We start from the raw sequence: 20,564 nt of genomic DNA on the forward strand, positions 1-20,564 counted from the left end.
CATTATTTAAGTATTTTAACTCATAACTAGCCCTAAACTACTCGTCTCAACTTATTTTTGGAATGTGTTACAAGCCTGAATGGTAGGAATGGATGTATATTTACAAATGACATGAAGTTGACAATACAAAACATGAAACATCTTGTGTTCATACAGCCTGCAATGAAATAAAGTCAAAGTAAATTTTAGAAATCACTGCTTTCTTTTTTTGCACTTTCCATACCGTCCCAACTTTTTCTGATTTGGGGTTGTAATCCAGTCTAAAAGGCACACAACAAAAACGAACCCATTAATACACCTTTACTTTGTCTATGATTGCTGTGAAGGCTTTTCTTCAAGTTAGGTAAAAGTGACTGTAAACATGGCTTAAATAAATAATACACATTAACTTGTCTATGATTGCTGGAAAGGCTCTTCAAGTTAAGTAATAGTGACTGTTTGTAAACATGGATTAAATAAATAATCAGTGTCACACATCATTTAATGCTTAAATGGTGACTTTCATCTTCATAGTCCATTCAATAAAGAACCTGAAATGACGCAAACTTTGGCGGTAGGAACAATCTGTCGTAACTAAAAGAAAGTCCACATAGTAATTGTCTGATAAATTATATAGATAGACAGGGAAGGTTTTCCTGCTACAACTGCTGATAAAATAACTCTCTCAACATTAGCCAGTGCTTCTCTTTTGTCCCCTGCAACTATCTAAAGACCATTTCCTTCTGAAGTACAAAAACACACCCAAACAACACTGTCCACATGTCACGTAAAAAGCATACAAACATTTAGGGCCAGTTCCACTTAGATTACACTTAGTCTTAGATAAAGAAGCTCTTTGAATAAAGCTTCTGCTCTGAAAGTATTTTTAGAAGACTGGGATTGCAAAGACTGATAAGCTGTCCTTGGCCTTCGTAGCAGCAGTAGCAGTAATCTTCAGTTTTCTGTTGCTACTGTAGTTTATGTTTGGACATGTGATCGTGTGCTGCTAAGGCCTTCTCTTTTTCAGTACAGTTGTGAACATTTCATGACCCTATTGGAATATGAGGGATTTCCTCCCTCACATGAACTGCATCTAAATATGATAGCTGCAGCTACTTTGGGGTTAGCATACAGTGCCAAAACAGAGCTAAGGATGCAAGATAATTTGTGTGTCTGCACAAACACTAGGATCATCATGAGTCACTTTTTGGGTCACAGAAAAAACAGCATGGGAAATAAATACAGATAAAAAAAAACTCAATTGCCTGTAAGGAAGTCAATCTGGCCAATGTTCAGCTGAAGGTTTAATTAGATTTCAATGACAGTGAGAAAAACAGCAGTCTTTGCTACTTAGCCACACAATCATTCTATTGACTGCTGCCCTAATGTTTTTTTTTATCTAATTACAGAGGTGTCCATCACTCTCCTCTGTCTTTTAATCTACTTAACACACTAAACTGGACAAAGATGACAGTACCATTCCCACAGTTTAGTAGCAGCCACCATGGTGACATATCAACTGACAGTGGACTTGGCATGGTGTGGCACAGGAACATAAGTGTTACTGTTTGGCACTCAAATGTGAATGTGGCTCTATCTGTCCTATATCTCCCTAAATATTGCTCCTCAGTGAGGTGTTCTGGCATCAAAGCACATCCTCTGTAATGTAATTATACACAAACAGTCTCTGTGAGACAGCAAACACACACACACACTTACTTGACTGTATTGGAATAAAAAGTCTGTCTTGGAACTGTAGAAATAGTTATTTTTTAAATACGTCTCTAGTCTTTAAAAATATGTTGACTTAAACAAACCTGCAAGTGCTCTAAAAATAAGAGATAAGTACAGGTAAACAAAATAGATTTCTCATAAACAAAGCAGTTTTACTGTTGCTTTCCCAAGTGATTTGCAGTGCTCTGTAGAATGAAATATAAACAATATACGCACAAATTATATAACAAAAATGACTGCCTTTCCTGCACATAATCTTGTCATAAAATCAGATGCAGGTGATAATGCAAATGCCACAATCTAAGCTCAGTTTCTCAATCTACATATAAATGACTGAACCTATAAGCCCTGCACATAACAAATAGCTGAATGAGCACTCTGTTTTCTGCTATACAGATTCTACCATCACCTCCAGCTCTTCAATTACCAGAGTCTTCCATTTTCCATTTATAGAAAGCTTCCCTTTCTACCCTTACTGAGCTCCTCTCAAACCCACAGTTAAAGCCACTGCGATGGCAAATGTTGGCTGGTCACTCTCATGTAAAGTTCACTACGGCTTTGAAATGGACTTTGAACAAAATTGAGGGAGAAACACTGAAAACAGTGATTATCAAACCTTCAAATTAGCTCTAAATTATTTACGTTGACATTACTGGGTACTGCATAACTACCTGTTCCAGGTGACAATGCCAGAAATCCTTTGCATTTCTCCCAGTGCAGCGAGCAACAGAGAGGACTTCCCGCATCCCACCTGACCCACAATCATAGTCAGCTGACCTGGTGGAAAACACACAGACAAATGCACATGTATATGTACACATGCATACAAAAGCACACACATACACAAAGACAAACGCATATGATTAAGTAAGGCAAGACCAAGCACTTATCATACAAACAAAAACAGCAGTACATTTTCTGTAAAATCAACATACAATTCCATCACTCTTTCAATCTAAAATTCTGTTAAATAACAGTACATAGCCTGTTTTTATACAGTATATAGGGTAATTATACACACTCCACACATATTTACTTTAAACAAAAAGTGAAAAAGTCTTACTAATGAACAACCATAGTTTCTAACCATTCTTACTAAAGGTAAAACAGAGATAATCTCTATCATCAAATGACAAAACAAATTCACTTCAATGTGACTTTCACTAGCTTGTTCTCCAACTTAAAAGCTACCTTAATAAAACTTCAACTAATATATAAAATTGATCAATAATGCAGCTACGTCTAAATTAATACTGTACCTAAATTACACAACAAATTACATGTGAATGCTAAAAGATAAACATTTTGCTTTAATCGTACAGAGAAATAGCCTGTAAAAAGACATTTACAAATATTTTTTACTGTGAAGTGTCCTCCAGTTATTTTTTAGAAACTCACCAAATGGGATTTTTATGTCCACATTCGAAAGAGTGGGTGCACCATCAGTCCAGCTGAAATATCCACCGGTTATCTGTGAAAATGGTAACCAAAACATATTACAATTTACTCACAACTCTAAAATACTTTTTTCTTCCATCCTGTACCAGATAGGTAATGCATTAGTTTACTGTAAAAGCCTACTAATGAGAATCTGGTAATCCCACCAGCTCCTTAGGGGCGCACCTTGATGCAGGTATCATCATCCTCCACCGCTGCTGTTTCTGTGTCTTGCTCACTATGTAGCCCATAGCTGTTCCAGTCCTCTCGAGCTGGATGCTTACGGTTCACAACCTTTAGTGGCTACAGGCACAGAAACAGCACTTAGGAACACGGGGACCTACTCTAAGTGGATCTAAGTGTTGACATATACTGACAGAATGATGGACAGAGAGAGACAGAGACTAAGACAAAGTCAGAGAGCATCCTCACCAGGGCCTGGTAATTGCTATGGTTGGTGGAGCTGGTTGGAATGGTAGCCTTGGGCTCCTGCTCCTCTCCAATCTCATCACTGGAGAAGAACTCACTCAACTTCTGCACACTGACACACAAACATCCTCTAAGGTTTCATATGCAGGATATATTAACATAAAAAATAGATGTGAACATTTTCATGAGATAAAAAACAATGCTTATTATAATCAAGCAAAAGGTTTAGACTAAATGTCTGGAGCAATAGTGAAAGTCTGATTTCTTATTTGTTCTGATGCAGAGGATTATCTTGCAGAGATTTAATGCAGTTCTAATTATATCTGCAGATTTCTCACGTCCAAATGCTGCTGAAGGTTTGATTAACTGAACGTGGTGTGTTACACAAATGTCAACGTAAGGGACATTTATCAACAAAAAGTGTGAAAGCTTTTCTTATATAACATGCTACAGTAAAAGTACAACAACTGAAGATTTTTAAAAAAAACCTTAACTAGTCAAACTACATGTCATGGCAAATTGGCCTAATTATATTACATTTTTGAAGCTTTAAAGCCGCTGGCTTCTGTAATTTTTGGTCTATAGTGTATGTCATTTAGAACATGGTGATACTCAGTTGCATGGTGAAGCACAGCATGATGTCCTCTCATTTCCATTTATTTATCATTTTCATAGCCCTTTCCTATCTTGTACTTACAGCTCTTCCTAGTAGCAGCCCCTCCAGTCAGCACAGCTATAGAACACCTGACTCATCAGCGTAAATAAAGCATGAAGGACCACGGAGGGAAATTACACATCAGAAAGCAATCTGTCTGAGTGATTGGAGTCAGTTTCTCAAAACATTTTGGAATTCGAAGTGTTGTCATGCCTACCACAACATCTAGCACTGTCATGCTTAAAACCTGTTGTTGAAAGGTGGCAAACAGGTGACCATGTTATATAATTAAACTGTCAGTTTCAATCTCATCCAAGTCCCATCAATTTCCAGTCTGATATGTTGTCACTGGTGCCATAAAACACCCCCAGGACTGACACATACTGTTATTTTGCCTTTCACTTACCAGTAACACTGCGCTATATACAGCCTGCACGTTCTAAACCCGTTCCACATCACTGATTTTATGAGATGCCACAAGCGGTTTCCAATTCCCCATGCAGAATGGACTCACAGAATAAAAGCTCACGGCAATGTATGCACAGCACTCCACTGAATCCAAATGATTTATCTGACACTAATAAATAGAAACTGCTAATTAAGTTTACCTACACTGCCTCCCTGTAGATAGTAAATCCAGAGCCTTTTGTGTCAACTGTACATTGATGTATTTCAAGGCAGTCCTTGCTTTCACCATTACCAATTACCAATATTTACAGGGTATTTACCACATATTCAAATAATCCATTACCATAGACAAAAAGCAGGAATTATATTTCTGCAGTATAAGAAACAGTAAGAAGTTAAACAGAGAAAGATGGAAATCTGTTCTCTGCTCAGAAACCACAGATCTGTTGCCATTTTCCAACCTCTTGCCATTCCCAACAAGATATTTTTGTTATTGTGCATTCAGATTGATATACAGTGAGAGGAAACAAGCATTCGAACACTCTTGTTTTACCATTTAATAAACTTCCAGTACACTTATCCACTTAAAATGTACACACAATGTCTTTTGACTTTGTACTCATAAATATCAACAAAAAATTATGTACACCACATATTGATAAATTAGTATATTGCTGCAAAGCCACTGTTGGCAATTACTGCTTTGAAAAGTCTATGGAAAAAAAAGCAATTAGCCCTGAACATGGCATTCAAGCACCTTTTTGATAGAAGCCAGACTTTATTTTATTTTATTTTGGCTGTATGTTTGGGGTCATTGTCTTCTTGAAATATCCTTCTTCTCCCCTTTCTTGGCTGGTGAGATTCAATAATCCTCTATTATGTCTCAGTACATTGTTCCATTCCTGTTTCCTTTGATGATGAGTAATGCCCCAGCACTGCTTGCAGAAAAGCAGCTCCAAATTGTGAAGCTCCCACATCTGTACTTCACTGTGGATATGGTGCTCTTGGGATCAGACATGCAACCCTTCGTTCTCTAAACATGACGAGCTGAAATTTTGCCAAAGAGTTCTATCTTTGTTTTCTCTGACTATAGTACATTGATCCAAAAGAGTTTAGACTGGTTTATCTAAATGTTTGTGTGCAAAACGAAGACGATTCTGGTGCAGTTCACTGCTTACTGTTCTCTGAGTAACCGCTCTCTTTCTTCTGCCTGCAGTTCATCCTGCAACTCTTTTTGAGTGACTGCTGGCTTCCTTCCTTATCAATAGTCTAAGAGTAATCTTGATAAGGTGTCCCACCACTTGTACTGACAGGGTTGTTCAAGGTCTTTGCTATGGCTTTGCAGCTTTTTCCATTCAAATGTTCTTAAATAATGTTGTCCCTGAGATCTTTAGGAAGCTCTTTCATTTTTCGTGATTTTGTGAAATCTTCTCAACCAATGCCAACGTGTTTTATTATGACAGTGGGTGCAATCTGCATAAGAATATTTTTATTTAGCAGCATTTATTTGTAGAGCTTTTTACATTTTATTTTTAACTTTTACATATATGTATTTTTTCATATAGTGTCACAATACTTCATAATACTTCTCATAATATTTTTCCTTATCAATTTTGTTCATGTACAAACATAAAGTCAAAAGACATTATGTGTGTACATTTGACATGGATATATGCACTGGAAGTATACTAAATAACAAAAACAAGAAGTGTCTGAATACTTGTTTCCTCTCACTGTATGTACATGACCTGTTTTGATTGTCTGTCCTGTATTGTGCCAACTGTGTCAGGGCTGAAATTGAACTGTTAAGTTTCCAAGGGCCCTGGAAAAAATTACTTTTACCAATCCTTAGGCATGTCTGATTTAATTTGAAAACTGCAATGACACACTATATGGCTAACAAAATGTGAACACCTGATCATTATACCTATATGAGCTTATCAAAAGCATGAGTAGTAATATGGATTTGGCACCCCCTTAGTGGCTATAACAGCCTCCACTCTTCTGGGAAGGCTTTCCACAATTTTTTTTTGGAGTGTGTCTGTGGGAATTTGTGCCCATTTAGTCAAAAGAGCATTTGTGAGGTCAGACACTGATGTTTGACAACACAATCAATTCTCCAATTCATCCCAAAGGTGTCCAGTGGGGTTGAGGTTAGGGTTCTGAAGAGGCCACTGGATTTCCACCATACCAAACTCACCAATCAAAATCATCAAAACGTGCCTCTATGGACCTCAATTTGTGCACATGGACCCAGTCTATGGAGATTTCATGGCTATGTGCTTTATTTTATTCACGTTAGCAGTGAGCGTGGCTGAAACACCTCAACTCCGTGTTGGAGTGTCAACAAACTTTTAGCCATATAGAGTACATTTGCTTTCTAACAGTCAGAAAAGCTTAGTTTATTCAATTATCCCCATATCCTCCATCTTTGTTTTCACATATGTACTGCAGGAATAAGAGTGGGAATGTTTTAAAACTAAACAACTTGAACAATGTTTGCAAAAAAGCAAATAAAAAACATTTTTCCACGACCCAGCTCCTTAAAATGTCTTGCAGGAATTCCACTACATTCTGATGTTTTGTAATGGCTAGCTATAAATAACAGTCTAGCAACAGGAACTTGGATATACAGCTGTCTTTGCAGCTGCAAGAAGACCCCTGAAAAAGTAATATTAGTGTGCGCCATGACAATATGTGGCTAACCTGACAAGTGCTTTGACCGTAGAGCGAACCACACTGGACAGGAGAAAGAGAGGTGTGACGAGGATGTGGAAAAGAGATAGCGAGGCGAATGCCACAGCTGGGGACAGGTCTGCATCATCCGACAGGTGCACATGGACCACAAATGTCTGGATAAACCACACACCCACACATATAAACAAACACACAACACTGCAACGTTCACCTTTACAGTTTTGTTTTTATCGGCTCTGCAACTGTTGTGACTAGTTAAACAGTAAGCCAGGGTAAATATAAACAGGGTCTGAATTCCTGTGTAAGAACAGTTTAGTCTGTGTCTCTCTATAACCACACTGGGCTGGACTTTGCCAGTTCAGTGCTAACCAGAAAGTTGTACTTACAGTAAGAACTGCAGCAATTGGAATAGCGGCATTCATAAAAACTGAAAAACACATAAAATGTGCATGAGGAGCATATTAGGATTGCAATCTCAAATCAGCTGTTGCTTCTTTATTCAACACAGATGTATAAGATCTGCTGCTTTTAATCCATGGAGCACAATATAAATAGGGTTTTCTCACTGGAGACAGAAGTGTAGAGGGCGAAGGCCTGCAGGCTGGTGAGCTCCTTCCTCCTTGTCTCCTCTACGCTGGAGCAGAAGATGTGCTCCCAGGCATAGAGTTTCAGCAGCTTGATACCCCGCAACAGTTCATTGGTTTTCTTCAGCCGCTCACTGGAGTACTCCTAATGGACAGCAGAAAAGCCATTTTTGCATTTTTTGCATGTTATTATTGATTGGAATCAAGCCATCATATGTAAAAACAACCAAGCTAAACACAGAGAAAGCATGTAAGTTTCCTAGACCTTGGTGAAAAGTGACAGTGCAGTTACTGCCAAAATACTGTATCATCTATATTTGAATGCAGTCCATATTTGCACATGCTCTCATAGCCAGACTCTAAAGCGCAAACTGTATATGGTAGCATTTGGGATGCTAAATGGGAAGGGAACTCACCAGAGTGCTTTTTTGTGCTTGGGACAATTTAGTTGCCAAAAAGTACTGCACAGGGGCCAGGAGAGCAATGACGGTTGCCCCAATCAAGGCACTTATTCCCAGGAGGTAGTAGAGCAGAATCACCCCCACTATGATCTACAACAGAGCAGAAGCCAGTTTAGTTCATTTTCCAGTCCTTATTCAGTAAAGATTTTGTGACATGAATAATTTCACAGTTTCATGGCTATCTGCCAGCCGATTTATGGAGTATGAGAAACTGTTAACAAGCTTTGTGGAGGAAAAAGAAAAAAAGACAGAAAATGTGTTAATTTTACACTTTCAAAAAAAACGCCCCAAAGATGGGCTACTCATTCTTCAATGTAGTGTGTTTTCCAAGTTTGCAGTATATTGGATAACGGAACAAAATAAAGAGGTGCAGCATAAGCCTGTACATATAATTTTATTTGACATAATGGCTGTCCCGTGGTGCCACAGCATTATGTTAAGAGGACTATTTTTTAAATGAGATTAAAATCCACTCCCATGCATTTTTGATCTGAAAATTACACCAAACAGCTCAGAGACTGAGATGGGTTGTAGCAGACAGTCTGTTCCTGTCATTATCCCTGGTCCAGATACCTCTGGTGGATTCTCTGAGTCACTGCGATCTGCCACAGTAATCACTAATGAACGAAAAGAATGTCCTGCTGCCCTGTGCGCATGAGTGACAGTTAATACTGCAGTGCAAAACAAAGCTGACATAGGCCATTATGGAACAGCATGTGGTGAAAGACTCAAGGGACCAGAAACTGTTCTGTAGCTATGAATGGAGAATTCCAATTTCTCTTTGCAAAATGAATGACAAAAACACTCTCTATCTGCAAAAATGAAGGCACTGGTGAGGATAACTACATTTCATTGATCATCAAAATCATCTTTTTGAATCTGGGCTACCATCTCTGAAACCACCAACAGCACAGGCGACAATTATTCATTTTCACACAATTGCTGCATCTGAATCATGTTGCTTTATTTGTAAAAAATCTCCGTTCCTCACAAGAATAAGTCAGTAACCTGTTACATAAATCACTGCACTTATCCCATCAAGGTTAATGTAATTGCATTGTGAATCTGTAAGAGGAGATGTTAAGAGTTTTACCCTGTTACACTCAAATTAATAGGAATGTGCAGTTGCTCCATCACTGGAGAACCTCAGTGGGAGAGAAACAGAAACCACACTAGAAGAAATTGAGTTTGATTGCAGAAAGGCCTTCAAGGACAAGGCTATAAATAGCATGTGCTGCGTGCATATTTGACGTTTCAGCTCTCTGGAGCCACAAGCCACAAAACAGGTGTGATAGACATTCATAGAAGCCATGAAAGATAAAATGCGAGAATAGTGCTGCATGCTGTGACAGTATTTCACAGTTTTCACTGATCTGTTGGGATTAATCCGCTACAAATTACATCTGGTATGCACTGGCTGTGCTGGTAAATCAAAATTTTGCAGTTTAAGCAACACATGAATCATGAAACATTAAGAGAAATAAAGTAAAAACAGTAGAAAAAGTTTAAATCTGTGGTGCAAGACTGGGTAAAAAATAGAAATAATGACATTTCCTCATGATTTTGACTTTAAAGCATTGACAAAGATGAGAAAAAACTTATTACTCCTGGAGTAATAATTATTTTGAGAAAACAAGACATTACTTGAACATAATACATCAGAAATTCAAGAAAATAAGTGATTATTTTGACTTCCATGTGTCTATCTAACACAATCCTTGAAAACAACTTAGACTAACATTAACTCAGACTGTAACTGTAACTATACAGCAAGAGATGAGTGATTACTGAAGGACAGTTGCTAAGGTTTAGCATGTTTTTCACTGTTTGTATGTTGTGTTATCTGGTGTATTTGTGACAACGGTGAAACCAAGAAAAATTCCAAATGGTATACCACCCACTACTACCACAACATACTGTCGTTACAGATTTTGCCATTACCAGGGTTCAGACTCGTCTCAGACTCAGATTCCTCTGTACCTGAGATGTTCTGTAAACTTTGTAGGCAATATCCTAACAAGGCAGATAAAAGTGGCTCTTGTTTGTCAGTACTACACAACTTTTAGAAAAGGTAATCGTCAGAACAAACCTCTGTGTCACATGCGTGTATAGCAGCGAAAAAAAGCCGATTGCGTGTCTGGGCCGCTCACCATGTGCATACGATGGATAAACAGTGAAGCAGATTCCAAACTGACCAAGTTAGTCACAACATATCACACGGTCAAAAGAGAAAAACCTTTTACTGAGTGTACACATGAGATAGACCTTCAAATTAAAGGTGGACTGGAACTTGGTAGCCAGTATTGTACTGACATGGCTTGCAGAACATAAGGTTATATATGCTAACTTGTGCATGCAAATGCTAATGTTAAGTTTATTAATAACTTTAATGTGAATGTATTCATAATAAAACAGAAATGCAATTCAGAGGTATGAATTTGAGCACTTTTAGTAAAAACATTGCGCCACTCATTTGGTTTCTATCTATGGTGATCTATGATGCTTTATTGGAATCCCGTTTGAAAGAGCTTCAGTTGTCCAGCTTTTATTAGCATTCTGGCTAATGCCTCTACTGATGCCAGCACAAGAGACCTTGAAGGGGTGATAGTGAGGTTTTTAAAGTATGGAGAGCCAGTAATAAACACATTGTGGCTGTGGAGGACCTGCAGCACAGTACTGCTGTTATAAAACCTTTGCTTATTTACAGCAAAAAGAAAATAAGTCCAGTGAAAGTAATTGTGAAAGTGCATACATATTTAAAAAAAACATCTTAATTGAATACATTAGCTTGTATGTGCTTATTTATATATGAATACTATACTATAAAATACAAAGATTTGTTCAGGACAGTAGAAATTTGGTTCGGGACAGTGAACTTTTAGGTCGCTTGCCCGATTGGGCAAGTTGGGAAAAAAAGTTAACACTGAACCCTGATTATCATTTTCACTGCTGCTTGTCAACCCACAATGTGTTGTTAGGGTCTGTCTACTGGTGTGCAGGTGCATCAGAAATTTTTTTGTGGTGTCAGTCATAGATATCGGTATCCCTATCACAATACCGATGCTGTATCGGCACTTAAACCAACATGGTATCGATATCAGTGCAACCCTAGTAAATCTGCCCCAAAAAGTTTAAAATCACAAAAAAAACCTCAATGGACAAGCACTGATATGTCATCATGGATGCTAAACTCAAACTGATCAACCAATGAGAAGCAGATATCAAGTAAGATTATTGATTATTATTGTTGATTGTGACAGCGTTACTCCAAAAGCCCTGTTGAGTGGAGTGTCTTTAGTGTGGTTTGATGATTTCAACCCCTCAAAACTAAAGAGACCAAACGATTCCTCTTTTGGGGAAAGCCAGCAGAGCATTTTCAGTGAAAATACGATGGACTGCAGCTCCGGATCATATTCCACTTCTACTTCGTACATTTCTACTTTTCTTTTTCACTCCCTTCTTTATATCACTACAGCTATATGTTTTTTAACACAACTGCAAATTTTGCAAATCTACTGACAGAGGGCATGGATGATCTGATCCTTTTCAGGCCTTAATTCTCAGGTTTTCAGTGTTAGCATTTTAAAAGAAAAAGAAAATTGTATTTTAAAAAGCTGATTTTAGTTTTCCTGTAGGCCGCTATGATTTGCAGTTAAAAACAGGTGGGCCTTGGGTAGGGAAAGGTTGAGAACCCCAGGCTTAGAACACAGAAAAAAAAACACTAAAGACAACACACCGATCAGGCATAACATTATGACCACCTCCTTATTTCTATGTTCATTGTCCATTTTATCAGCTCCACTTACTATATAGGTGCACTTTGTAGTTCTACAGTTACAGACTGTAGTCCATCTGTTTCTCTGCATACTTTGTTAGCCCCCTTTTACCCTGTTCTACAGTGGTTCACTAGAGTAACACTGATGTGGTGGTGGTGTGTTAGTGTGTGTTAGGCTGGTCTGAGTGGATCAGACACAGCAGTGCGTTAGGGCAACACATTAGTATTTTTAAGGAGTGATAAAGTTAAATTAAGGTAGAGTACCACATCAGTGATTGGTGGGTAAAGCTATATTTGTTATAGTATTAAAGATAAATTTATGTGCATTTTCCTTTTATGATTCTTGTAGGGGGGCTACTAATGAGCAGCACTGCATGAAATGAAAGAACCAGTGAAACAAGTGCACACAGCAGGGTCAAGGCTCTTTCTGACTGCTAATATCTGACACTACCGCACAAGACTGCAGGAGCCAGAAGGCTCTTGTGAATCTTACCTGTACTGGCATGGCCCACAGATTGGGACACAGGAAGAAAAACCACATTAGCTGGTTGGTGTCTATGGCCACCAGGTTGCAAATTTGGCCCACTGTCATCTCTCCCATAGACATGTTAGAGGTGCACAGACGCATAATTTTATTGAAGATCTTTGTCTGCCAGATACAAGACCACAAAGGAAACAGTGATAAAAAGATGTATAGCAAACACAATAATCTTGACCTCTGTCATATAATACGGCTGCCTAACCTTACTTATGTTGAACCATGCTGGATACAATAGCTGTTTGTTTTGGTTACTGAAGTGGCATCTACTACAGTAAGACAACAACCTGACATTTATACTGCTGATAGTGTCCCTGGCAGATTAAACATTGATGTCTGTCATTTTATGGCCTTTGTGTCGGCACACTGAAAATATTTTAGCCTCATATAAGCTCATATATACCTGAATGGCTCCTCTCAGGTTGATTCCGGTCTGGATGGCTGAGTAGTAGGAGGCTTGAAGGAACGTTCTCTGCAGGAGCAGAGCAAAGAAAAGCAACACTGCCAGCACATAGGCATTAGCAAGAAACTCCTGCGAGGAGATGAAATAGATCCCCAACAACTGGGCCTGAAACAAAAGGAGGTAAATACACTATTAGGTGAGCACAGCATCACTGCCTTGTGTTAGGTGTCTATCGTCCAGGTTTCAAGGTCACTCTGTCTGGAACAGGAAGGGGAAAGCTTTCACACTCACATACACTGATTCAGCAAACTGGCCAAGCAATAGCTGATATCAGGTATCACACATTTGGCTTGGAGCTACATCTTTTAAGGAAATCATGACTGCCACGTGGAATATAAATCCATATGTGGTTTAAAAGGAACCTTGGGCTGTTTAGACATAACCAAGACAGTATATGTGCATTCTCACCTCTGAACTTCCTTAATACATTTCAAAGTGACTGCTTGTTTCCAAGTGATATTTACTTGATGCTCTAGTCATCTGCATGTCTACAGCATGTAGTGAAGAGCACTTGGAGATCAGCAAGAACAATCTGAGGCAGAAAGCATGGCCAGGAAGTTTGCAACCATCTCTTAAACAAACTCCAGGGCGTTTAAAATGCTTATCTGGATCCAGACAGTTTGTGAACGTGAAATTTTTAGAACATTTCCAACTAACTGCCCATGTATTGACCAAACACATAAAACAGACAGTCCAGCTTGAATATGTTCAATTACAAAACCAATGAGGAACGCTCACAAGAGCCACATAGGTGAACCTAATCAAACAGCAGTGTATGTTGTGTGTTGACATTAATGAAAAAGGAGTAGAAGTGATATCAAAGCCTAATTGAATTTTACAAAAGGAAATCTACATACTTGTAAAGCACTTGAGAGACAAAAAAAATATTTACTCATTTGAAGGCCTATTCACATGTAAACACACTAAAGAACACATTTCACAGATGTCTAATTATGAATCTCTGTACCTAAAGATTAGAGCCGCTGAGAAGAGTTAATTATCATTAAGAAAATGGGCTCTTGGCCTAAAACGACAACAGAATTAGCCATTGCCTCTGTCTGTAGGGTGTCTTTTCTCAGTCTAAAGTAATCGCCTTAAGTGTGAGAGATTACTGCCACTTTAAAGGCAAGACAGTGACAGTCCAGCAGGGCATTCTGATTAAAATAAATTACAAAGCCTGTAGCCACAATCATGCATTACAATGTGCTAGCAAGCCAAGAAAGGAGAGAGTAAGGAGAACTAAGAATAACAGAGGTTGAGGTGAACTCAAAGAGAGAGGACAGTGGCACAGTGGAGGCATATGGAATGACTGATGAGGAAAGAGAGCTGTAAATAATTCAGATCCATCTTTTCCTTCTGCTAAGTCTCACCAGGTGCTGCAGATGAACAATACTACTACTTAATCTCCATATCAGGCCAGAGAGGTAACTAAATAAATACTGCCTGAAAGAACACAAGCCTATGACAGACATTATTCATGAAGTATTCCATTAAATGTTTTTCAATCTGAGTCACTGCTCAAATTGTTATATTTACTGAGCTGTTCTTATACTGCTTATTATAGTAATGAAAGCAAACAGTTCATGGATGAACATATGTGGAACTATCAGTTTAATATTCAGTTACAGCACAAGACCAGCTATCAGTGTTAAGCAAGTAGGCATCACACCTGCAGTCCAAGAAACTTTGCCATGTCTATGAGACACGCTCTTGACGTGTTAAGGGACATCATGATGTTACATCGGACACATGAAAGGGCAGAAATTTGAGAGGCAGACATCAGTCTATTCAGCCCTGTTAATATTTGATGAAGATGAATGAGAACGTCATGGCAATGAAGCACAGAGAAATGCTACGTGCAGAACCACAGCTGAATTAGAGCTAATAGGCATTAGAGCAGAATGACTCCCTAATCAAACTCTCAAAGACACTCTAAAAGTCTTGACCTTGCCTTGAAGCCAGTAACAGGACAATCAGCAAAATGAATAAGAACCTTTTTTCAGCATGAGTAAGCCAATCAGCAGTACCGCTATACACTGAGGAATAATCAACATATAAGCAGTGGTAAGCAAGACAGTTCTATATGTTATAATACCAGTCAAGTTTCATACATGAGTGAATGTTTTATGACACAGCAAATGTTTGTGACAGCACACTGATCTTCTCTACTGATGAGAAAAAATACATTTTCTCCTTGCATCTTTACATTTTATAAATGTTTTTGTATATTTAAATGTGTAAAAACTCATCAATGCATCATGGTGCATCGATCTGCAGGTGGCAATTCAACTGCACCCATTTTGGAACACTATAACTGATTCTAACTGATTACAATAATATTAAAAAAAACATGCACTCATTTCTTGGCCAAAATAAAATTCTTTGGCCTCTGAGATAATGTTACTAAGCATCATGGCACTAAAATTCTTGTGCATTATTCTGAGGGCCCTATCTCCCAGCTCTAGCAGTTAGAGGCTCTTACTGGTGCCTGGATTGTGTGGTTCTTCTTGCTGATGTGGTGCACAATGCCTGAGATGCACAGTGGCCCGACAAAACCTAGCAGGTCAGCCAGGAAACGGAAAGTGATGCTCAGAATTAGGGGCTTCCCGTAGGCCTGACGCAGGGCTCTCCAGATCCACTGGGGTCCCTGAGGCTGGAGCCCATCCGGCCTCTGTCAGAGAAAGAGAGAGAGAGAGATAACATAAAACATTAGACAAGCAATAACAATTTAAAGATGACCCCTTTTGCACTGCAGTAATGAAGTTCAGAGATGGCTATACTACAGGAAAGTGCAAAAGACTTATGCAGGGTGAGGAGGGTTTCACGCTTGAGTGTAGAGAGAAATTGGCAAGCTCCGATGCTTCTGGTGTGTCCATTTCTTGCCAAGGCTACTGCATCACAGAATTTCAAAGGTGAAACTCATTAGCTCTAGAACGCTAATTAATTACTTAAAAAGTCAAGGCTCTTAAAATCCAGCAGATGTGGCAATGGCACTTGAGATTCAATTATAAAATAATAAAGAGTTGTTTTCCTTCAAGACTGTAGATGATCAGCATCAAACTGCATTTTTATCTAAAATCATTTTTATTCTAATACCATGAAATTCACATGAAAATCACTACAATGTTTCTAAAGGTGCTAAAAGAGATTGCTGAAAGGGAGTAATAGAAGAACCATTTTTGGTTCCTTAAATCTTTTAATGGATGGTTCCTCAAAGTACTACACCAGCATTTTTTAAATCTAATCACTGTTTGACACCTCTGTAGCTTATAGCTGCTCACTGTGAACATTAATTTAGATCACATGTGTCAAGCTCTGGTCCTCATGGGCCAAAACACTGCAGACGTCAGCATACTGTCTCATTAAACACACCTGATTCAGCTCATCAGCTAATTAGCAAGGCCTTCGTGAACTGAATTCAGAGTGTCAGACAAGGGTGAACGCTAATCTGCGCAGCACTTTGGCCTGGAAGGTCCCCAGTTTGACATGCCTGATTTAGATGTTAGCATGTAATTTACTGTGATCTGTACTGTAATCGACTGTATGAATCTGGCCACAATAGTATCTAACCTGATGCTGGCTGACACAACAGACAGTGCTGTACAGAGTTTATGCCATTTGTTTAAAGTCTTCAGTTCGTTATAAAGCACTGGTTTTTAAATTTAAATTTAATTCTAGTTGCATACAAAGATCATCCCGAGGACGTTTTAAAGTATATCTGTCCCATAAAGTATGTTCTTTTCTACCTGTTGAGTACGCTGCGTTGTTTTTCCTTGTCTTTGTACATCTCAACTCTCTGATTTTAACTTTTAGTTTTAAGTTTTATCATCTTCTCTGCAGTCGTTGTCTGTGCTGAGTGAATGCATCATTGATAATAAAGATGCTGAAGTGCTGGTTGTGTTTATATGAATCCAGCTTTCTGGTTGATTGCTGTTGTTTTGCATCACCATAAACATATTGAAAATGTAGGGTGATGACGGCACTGCTGTTAGGAATAGCCTATAACCTGATGGAATGACACTGCTGAACATTAGTGTGTTTCGAAATGGTATCTACGAAATCTCTGTCTAGTTTGCCTACCCACACTGTGTGTATGTAGAGTTTGGGGTGGGCTGGTCTGCATCATGTAACCCTTGGTCTGAAAACAAGTCTCTCTCCAGCCCTGCTACAGAAGCAGCAGATAGAGATTAGGTTGAAAAATACTTACGCATTATGAACCATGCATTGAAAGGTTCTCTTCACCCCAAATAATATATTTGCACCTTTATTTGTAGTTGCAGGCTTTTACGACACTTTAATAATCTAATGCAATACTAACATGTGAGTGATGATGTTTATTGAGTCAGCTATGTAGCCCCTAAGTTCCAGTTTAATATGTGTTTGTTATCTTAAGTAGCATCTGGACGGGGGAGGAGAGTGTTTGTGATTAGAGACGTGACTGCCATCACACATCCCTCCCAAAGCACGTGAACACTGACGCAGAACCACAGCCACAGCATCCGTCTACCTGCGGTTCCCCCTCTCTCTCACAAACACACACACACATAGTCCTTCTCATTCTCATGAACAGAAAGTGACAGAGAGCTTTCACCCCACAAAAGGTCAAGATGTCGCCGTATTCACAGTGGAAAGGGAGCAGCTTTGTTCTTCCATCCCCGGAAGGAAGCAAAAGTATGGTTTACACACACACTCTCTTTAGTAATGGCCTATGAGCAGAAAATGACCACCTCCCCGACTCCAGCATGCAGCCCGTAGCATGACCATTCTGAATCATCTGACCTGTCTCATCACCATCAAAGACCTGCTCAAGCTACTGGCCTCCACACCAAATACCAAAGTTACAGCAGAAAGAGGATCCACTAACACGTCTTCATCTTCTTTAAATGCGTATTACTCTGTTAACAGGATGGCTAAGCTTAAGCTTGTTTGATCTCATATGTATTATATGAAAAAAGCAGGTTCAGGACCAGCCAGTCCTTCTGTTAACTCTCTCTAATAAAACATTAAAAAACACTTTTCAGTCTTAAAGCTTTGTAAGAAGCATAGCATTGCTTATGCAAGAAAATTTCTTATCTTCTAAACTACTGACACTGATCCAACACCCAATTCTGTCATCAGGTCAGTATCATCAGAAAATACTAATTCAGTTAGATTTGATGACAAATAAAGCCTGAAAAAATCACAGAATTGCTGCAGTGTGACAGGGTAAAGTGAATGAGGAAGTGGAGCTGAAAATAACTCAATGCATGTTTTTCTTTTGCTATGTCTCACTAGACCCTGCAGATGAATAATATTACTAATCCATCTCCATATCAGCCAAGAGGGGTAAATAATAAACACTGTCTACAGGACAAGGAGCCTTTGATGAGTAATTTTTAGAAGAAAAAGTCTCATACTTGTATTTCTTTCTGAGTAATTGTTGTAATTCTTTAACCTTTAGAAGTTGCTTATATCACTAAATATTAATCATATTCATAATTTAATATTAATTATTTCTTACTCATTCAATTATTGATCATTCACTGAAACAAGCAGAGAAATTCTGTCAAAAGTGCAGATTCTAAACCTCCAACTGAGCTTTGGAACATGAAATGTAAAGTGAGTTATCGTTGTTACTATTGTCAGGAGTCAGCCTAATTATCAAGACATATCTGACCACTTTCCACATTTTTATGGTTATTTTCTTGAACGAGTCCAAAAAAAATGTAATTATCGCAAACCAAAAAAAAAGAAAAATAAATCTGACTATTTAAATACACATAATAAAACCTTCAATGAAATAAGGCCTTTTTGATTAAAAAAAAACATAACAAGTTACTGAAACACAAACCAAATTTTCAGACCATTTTTTTGTGTTTTTAGATTAACCCAAAGTATTTTCAAAAACTGTGTTCACTGTTGGTAAATACTAACAAGATGAGATGAAAATGTTGACTACAGAGCCTTTCTGATGTAATAAAATAGAACATTTTTAAAGCTTCTAAATTTCTTATGATTAAAAAATGATTTTACTGTGGATTATTTGTGAAACGATGCCAATCGCTAACATGGAAATTATGTAAAGCAGTCCTGTCATTTCAACTTCAGATAATCAGCACTGCTTTGTCTAAGCACCATGGTATGGTATGGAAACAGTACAGCTAAATATCTACCAGTGAACAAATTTTTACTGTTGCAGAGTACACAATGACATCATCATAACCCTGCTGGCTGTGTGCATATGTGTGTTTGTGTGTGGGGGGTTTATAGGATAAGGGACAGAATAAGAGAAAGAGTGTGTGTTAGGACTATTTAAAACAGTTTGGCTTCATGATTACTCCTACTGCAACCTCTCTGACCCCTAACTGTTTTCACTCCTTTCTTCTGTATTCCTCCTGGAGGTCCAGGTTGTTGTCTATTTTATCCCTATTTTGCCAGCCTAGTATATTTGCTACAGCTTTTCAGCAGTCTGACAGTTATTATTTCAAACACAAAACAAAACTTCAGTGGCTTTAAAAAAAGTCAGAAAAAAAGAATGGTGTTGCAGTGGATGAGCAAAAACAGAGAAGCTATTACGCAATATTTTATTCTATATATATATTGAGAATGTAAACAAGTATGTATTGATCAAACTATAATAATCTAACTTTTCTTTAAATATGGGAAATTACCCTCAGTTGTAATGAGAATCAATAGCATGATGAGTCTGACTAGAAAATGTTTATTTTTTAGCTGGAAAAACATGAAACGTTTTGTTTAGTTGGTAGCCATCTTGAAACACATGGCTGTGTAATGCTTTCTTTAATATGAAAATATGTATTTTTGTAAAATATTTTAATTTTAAAATGCTTAAATCAGAACACATATTAATACAGAGCCAGACACATTGCATTAAATGTCTCATGAAATTCTAAAAAATTACTACTACTAAACTAAATTAAAGCATAAAACTGAACTAAAATGTTCACTTGTTAACTTACCAACCTACTGAAAATGTGCAAGTTTTTAGTTTCACTATTTCAACAAATTGTGTTTTTCATATGAAATCTCCCATTACTACATCATAATTCTGATTACCCATTTAATGGAGAAAAAATCTTGGTTTTATATAAGACAAGTTGTTGACAATGTATTTTTACTTGTAAGGTGGTAGAGTGTTTCAGTCTTCCATGAGTGAAAAGTGCTTCAATTAAAATAGCTTAGCAGTATTTAAGCTTAGTAGTTTTTAATGAAAAATATATATCAAGGTTTGAATACTGGTATGGGTAAATAAAAAGTGTCACTGTTCTATCTTTATCTGAAACTGTACATTTATAGAAGAAGGAATAAATGTTCTAAACTTATCATCATTAAAAAAATCTTATATCTAATTTCAGACCAATTCTATCCATCTTGAAATATGCACACAAAGGGAAGCTGGTGTTT

General features: G+C 37.9%; 1 protein-coding gene across 4 annotated transcripts in view; it reads right to left on the reverse strand.

Annotated features, from left to right (window-relative positions):
* abcc8 (ATP-binding cassette, sub-family C (CFTR/MRP), member 8) overlaps positions 1 to 20,564 on the reverse strand; it is a 68,134-nt gene that overhangs the window by 29,273 nt on the left and 18,297 nt on the right. For all 4 annotated transcript variants that reach the window (XM_036575833.1, XM_036575831.1, XM_036575830.1 and 1 more), the window contains exons 7-17: positions 15,643 to 15,831; positions 13,101 to 13,265; positions 12,653 to 12,808; positions 8,340 to 8,474; positions 7,906 to 8,068; positions 7,726 to 7,766; positions 7,349 to 7,494; positions 3,583 to 3,691; positions 3,337 to 3,453; positions 3,112 to 3,184; positions 2,385 to 2,490 (exon numbers count right to left, since the gene is read on the reverse strand). In XM_036575833.1, coding sequence (XP_036431726.1) covers positions 2,385 to 2,490; positions 3,112 to 3,184; positions 3,337 to 3,453; positions 3,583 to 3,691; positions 7,349 to 7,494; positions 7,726 to 7,766; positions 7,906 to 8,068; positions 8,340 to 8,474; positions 12,653 to 12,808; positions 13,101 to 13,265; positions 15,643 to 15,831 — 1,400 coding nt within the window. The remainder of the gene's footprint in view (positions 1 to 2,384; positions 2,491 to 3,111; positions 3,185 to 3,336; positions 3,454 to 3,582; positions 3,692 to 7,348; positions 7,495 to 7,725; positions 7,767 to 7,905; positions 8,069 to 8,339; positions 8,475 to 12,652; positions 12,809 to 13,100; positions 13,266 to 15,642; positions 15,832 to 20,564) is intronic.

Source organism: Colossoma macropomum, unplaced genomic scaffold (assembly GCF_904425465.1).
Source record: "Colossoma macropomum unplaced genomic scaffold, Colossoma_macropomum, whole genome shotgun sequence".
Lineage (NCBI taxonomy): Eukaryota > Metazoa > Chordata > Actinopteri > Characiformes > Serrasalmidae > Colossoma > Colossoma macropomum.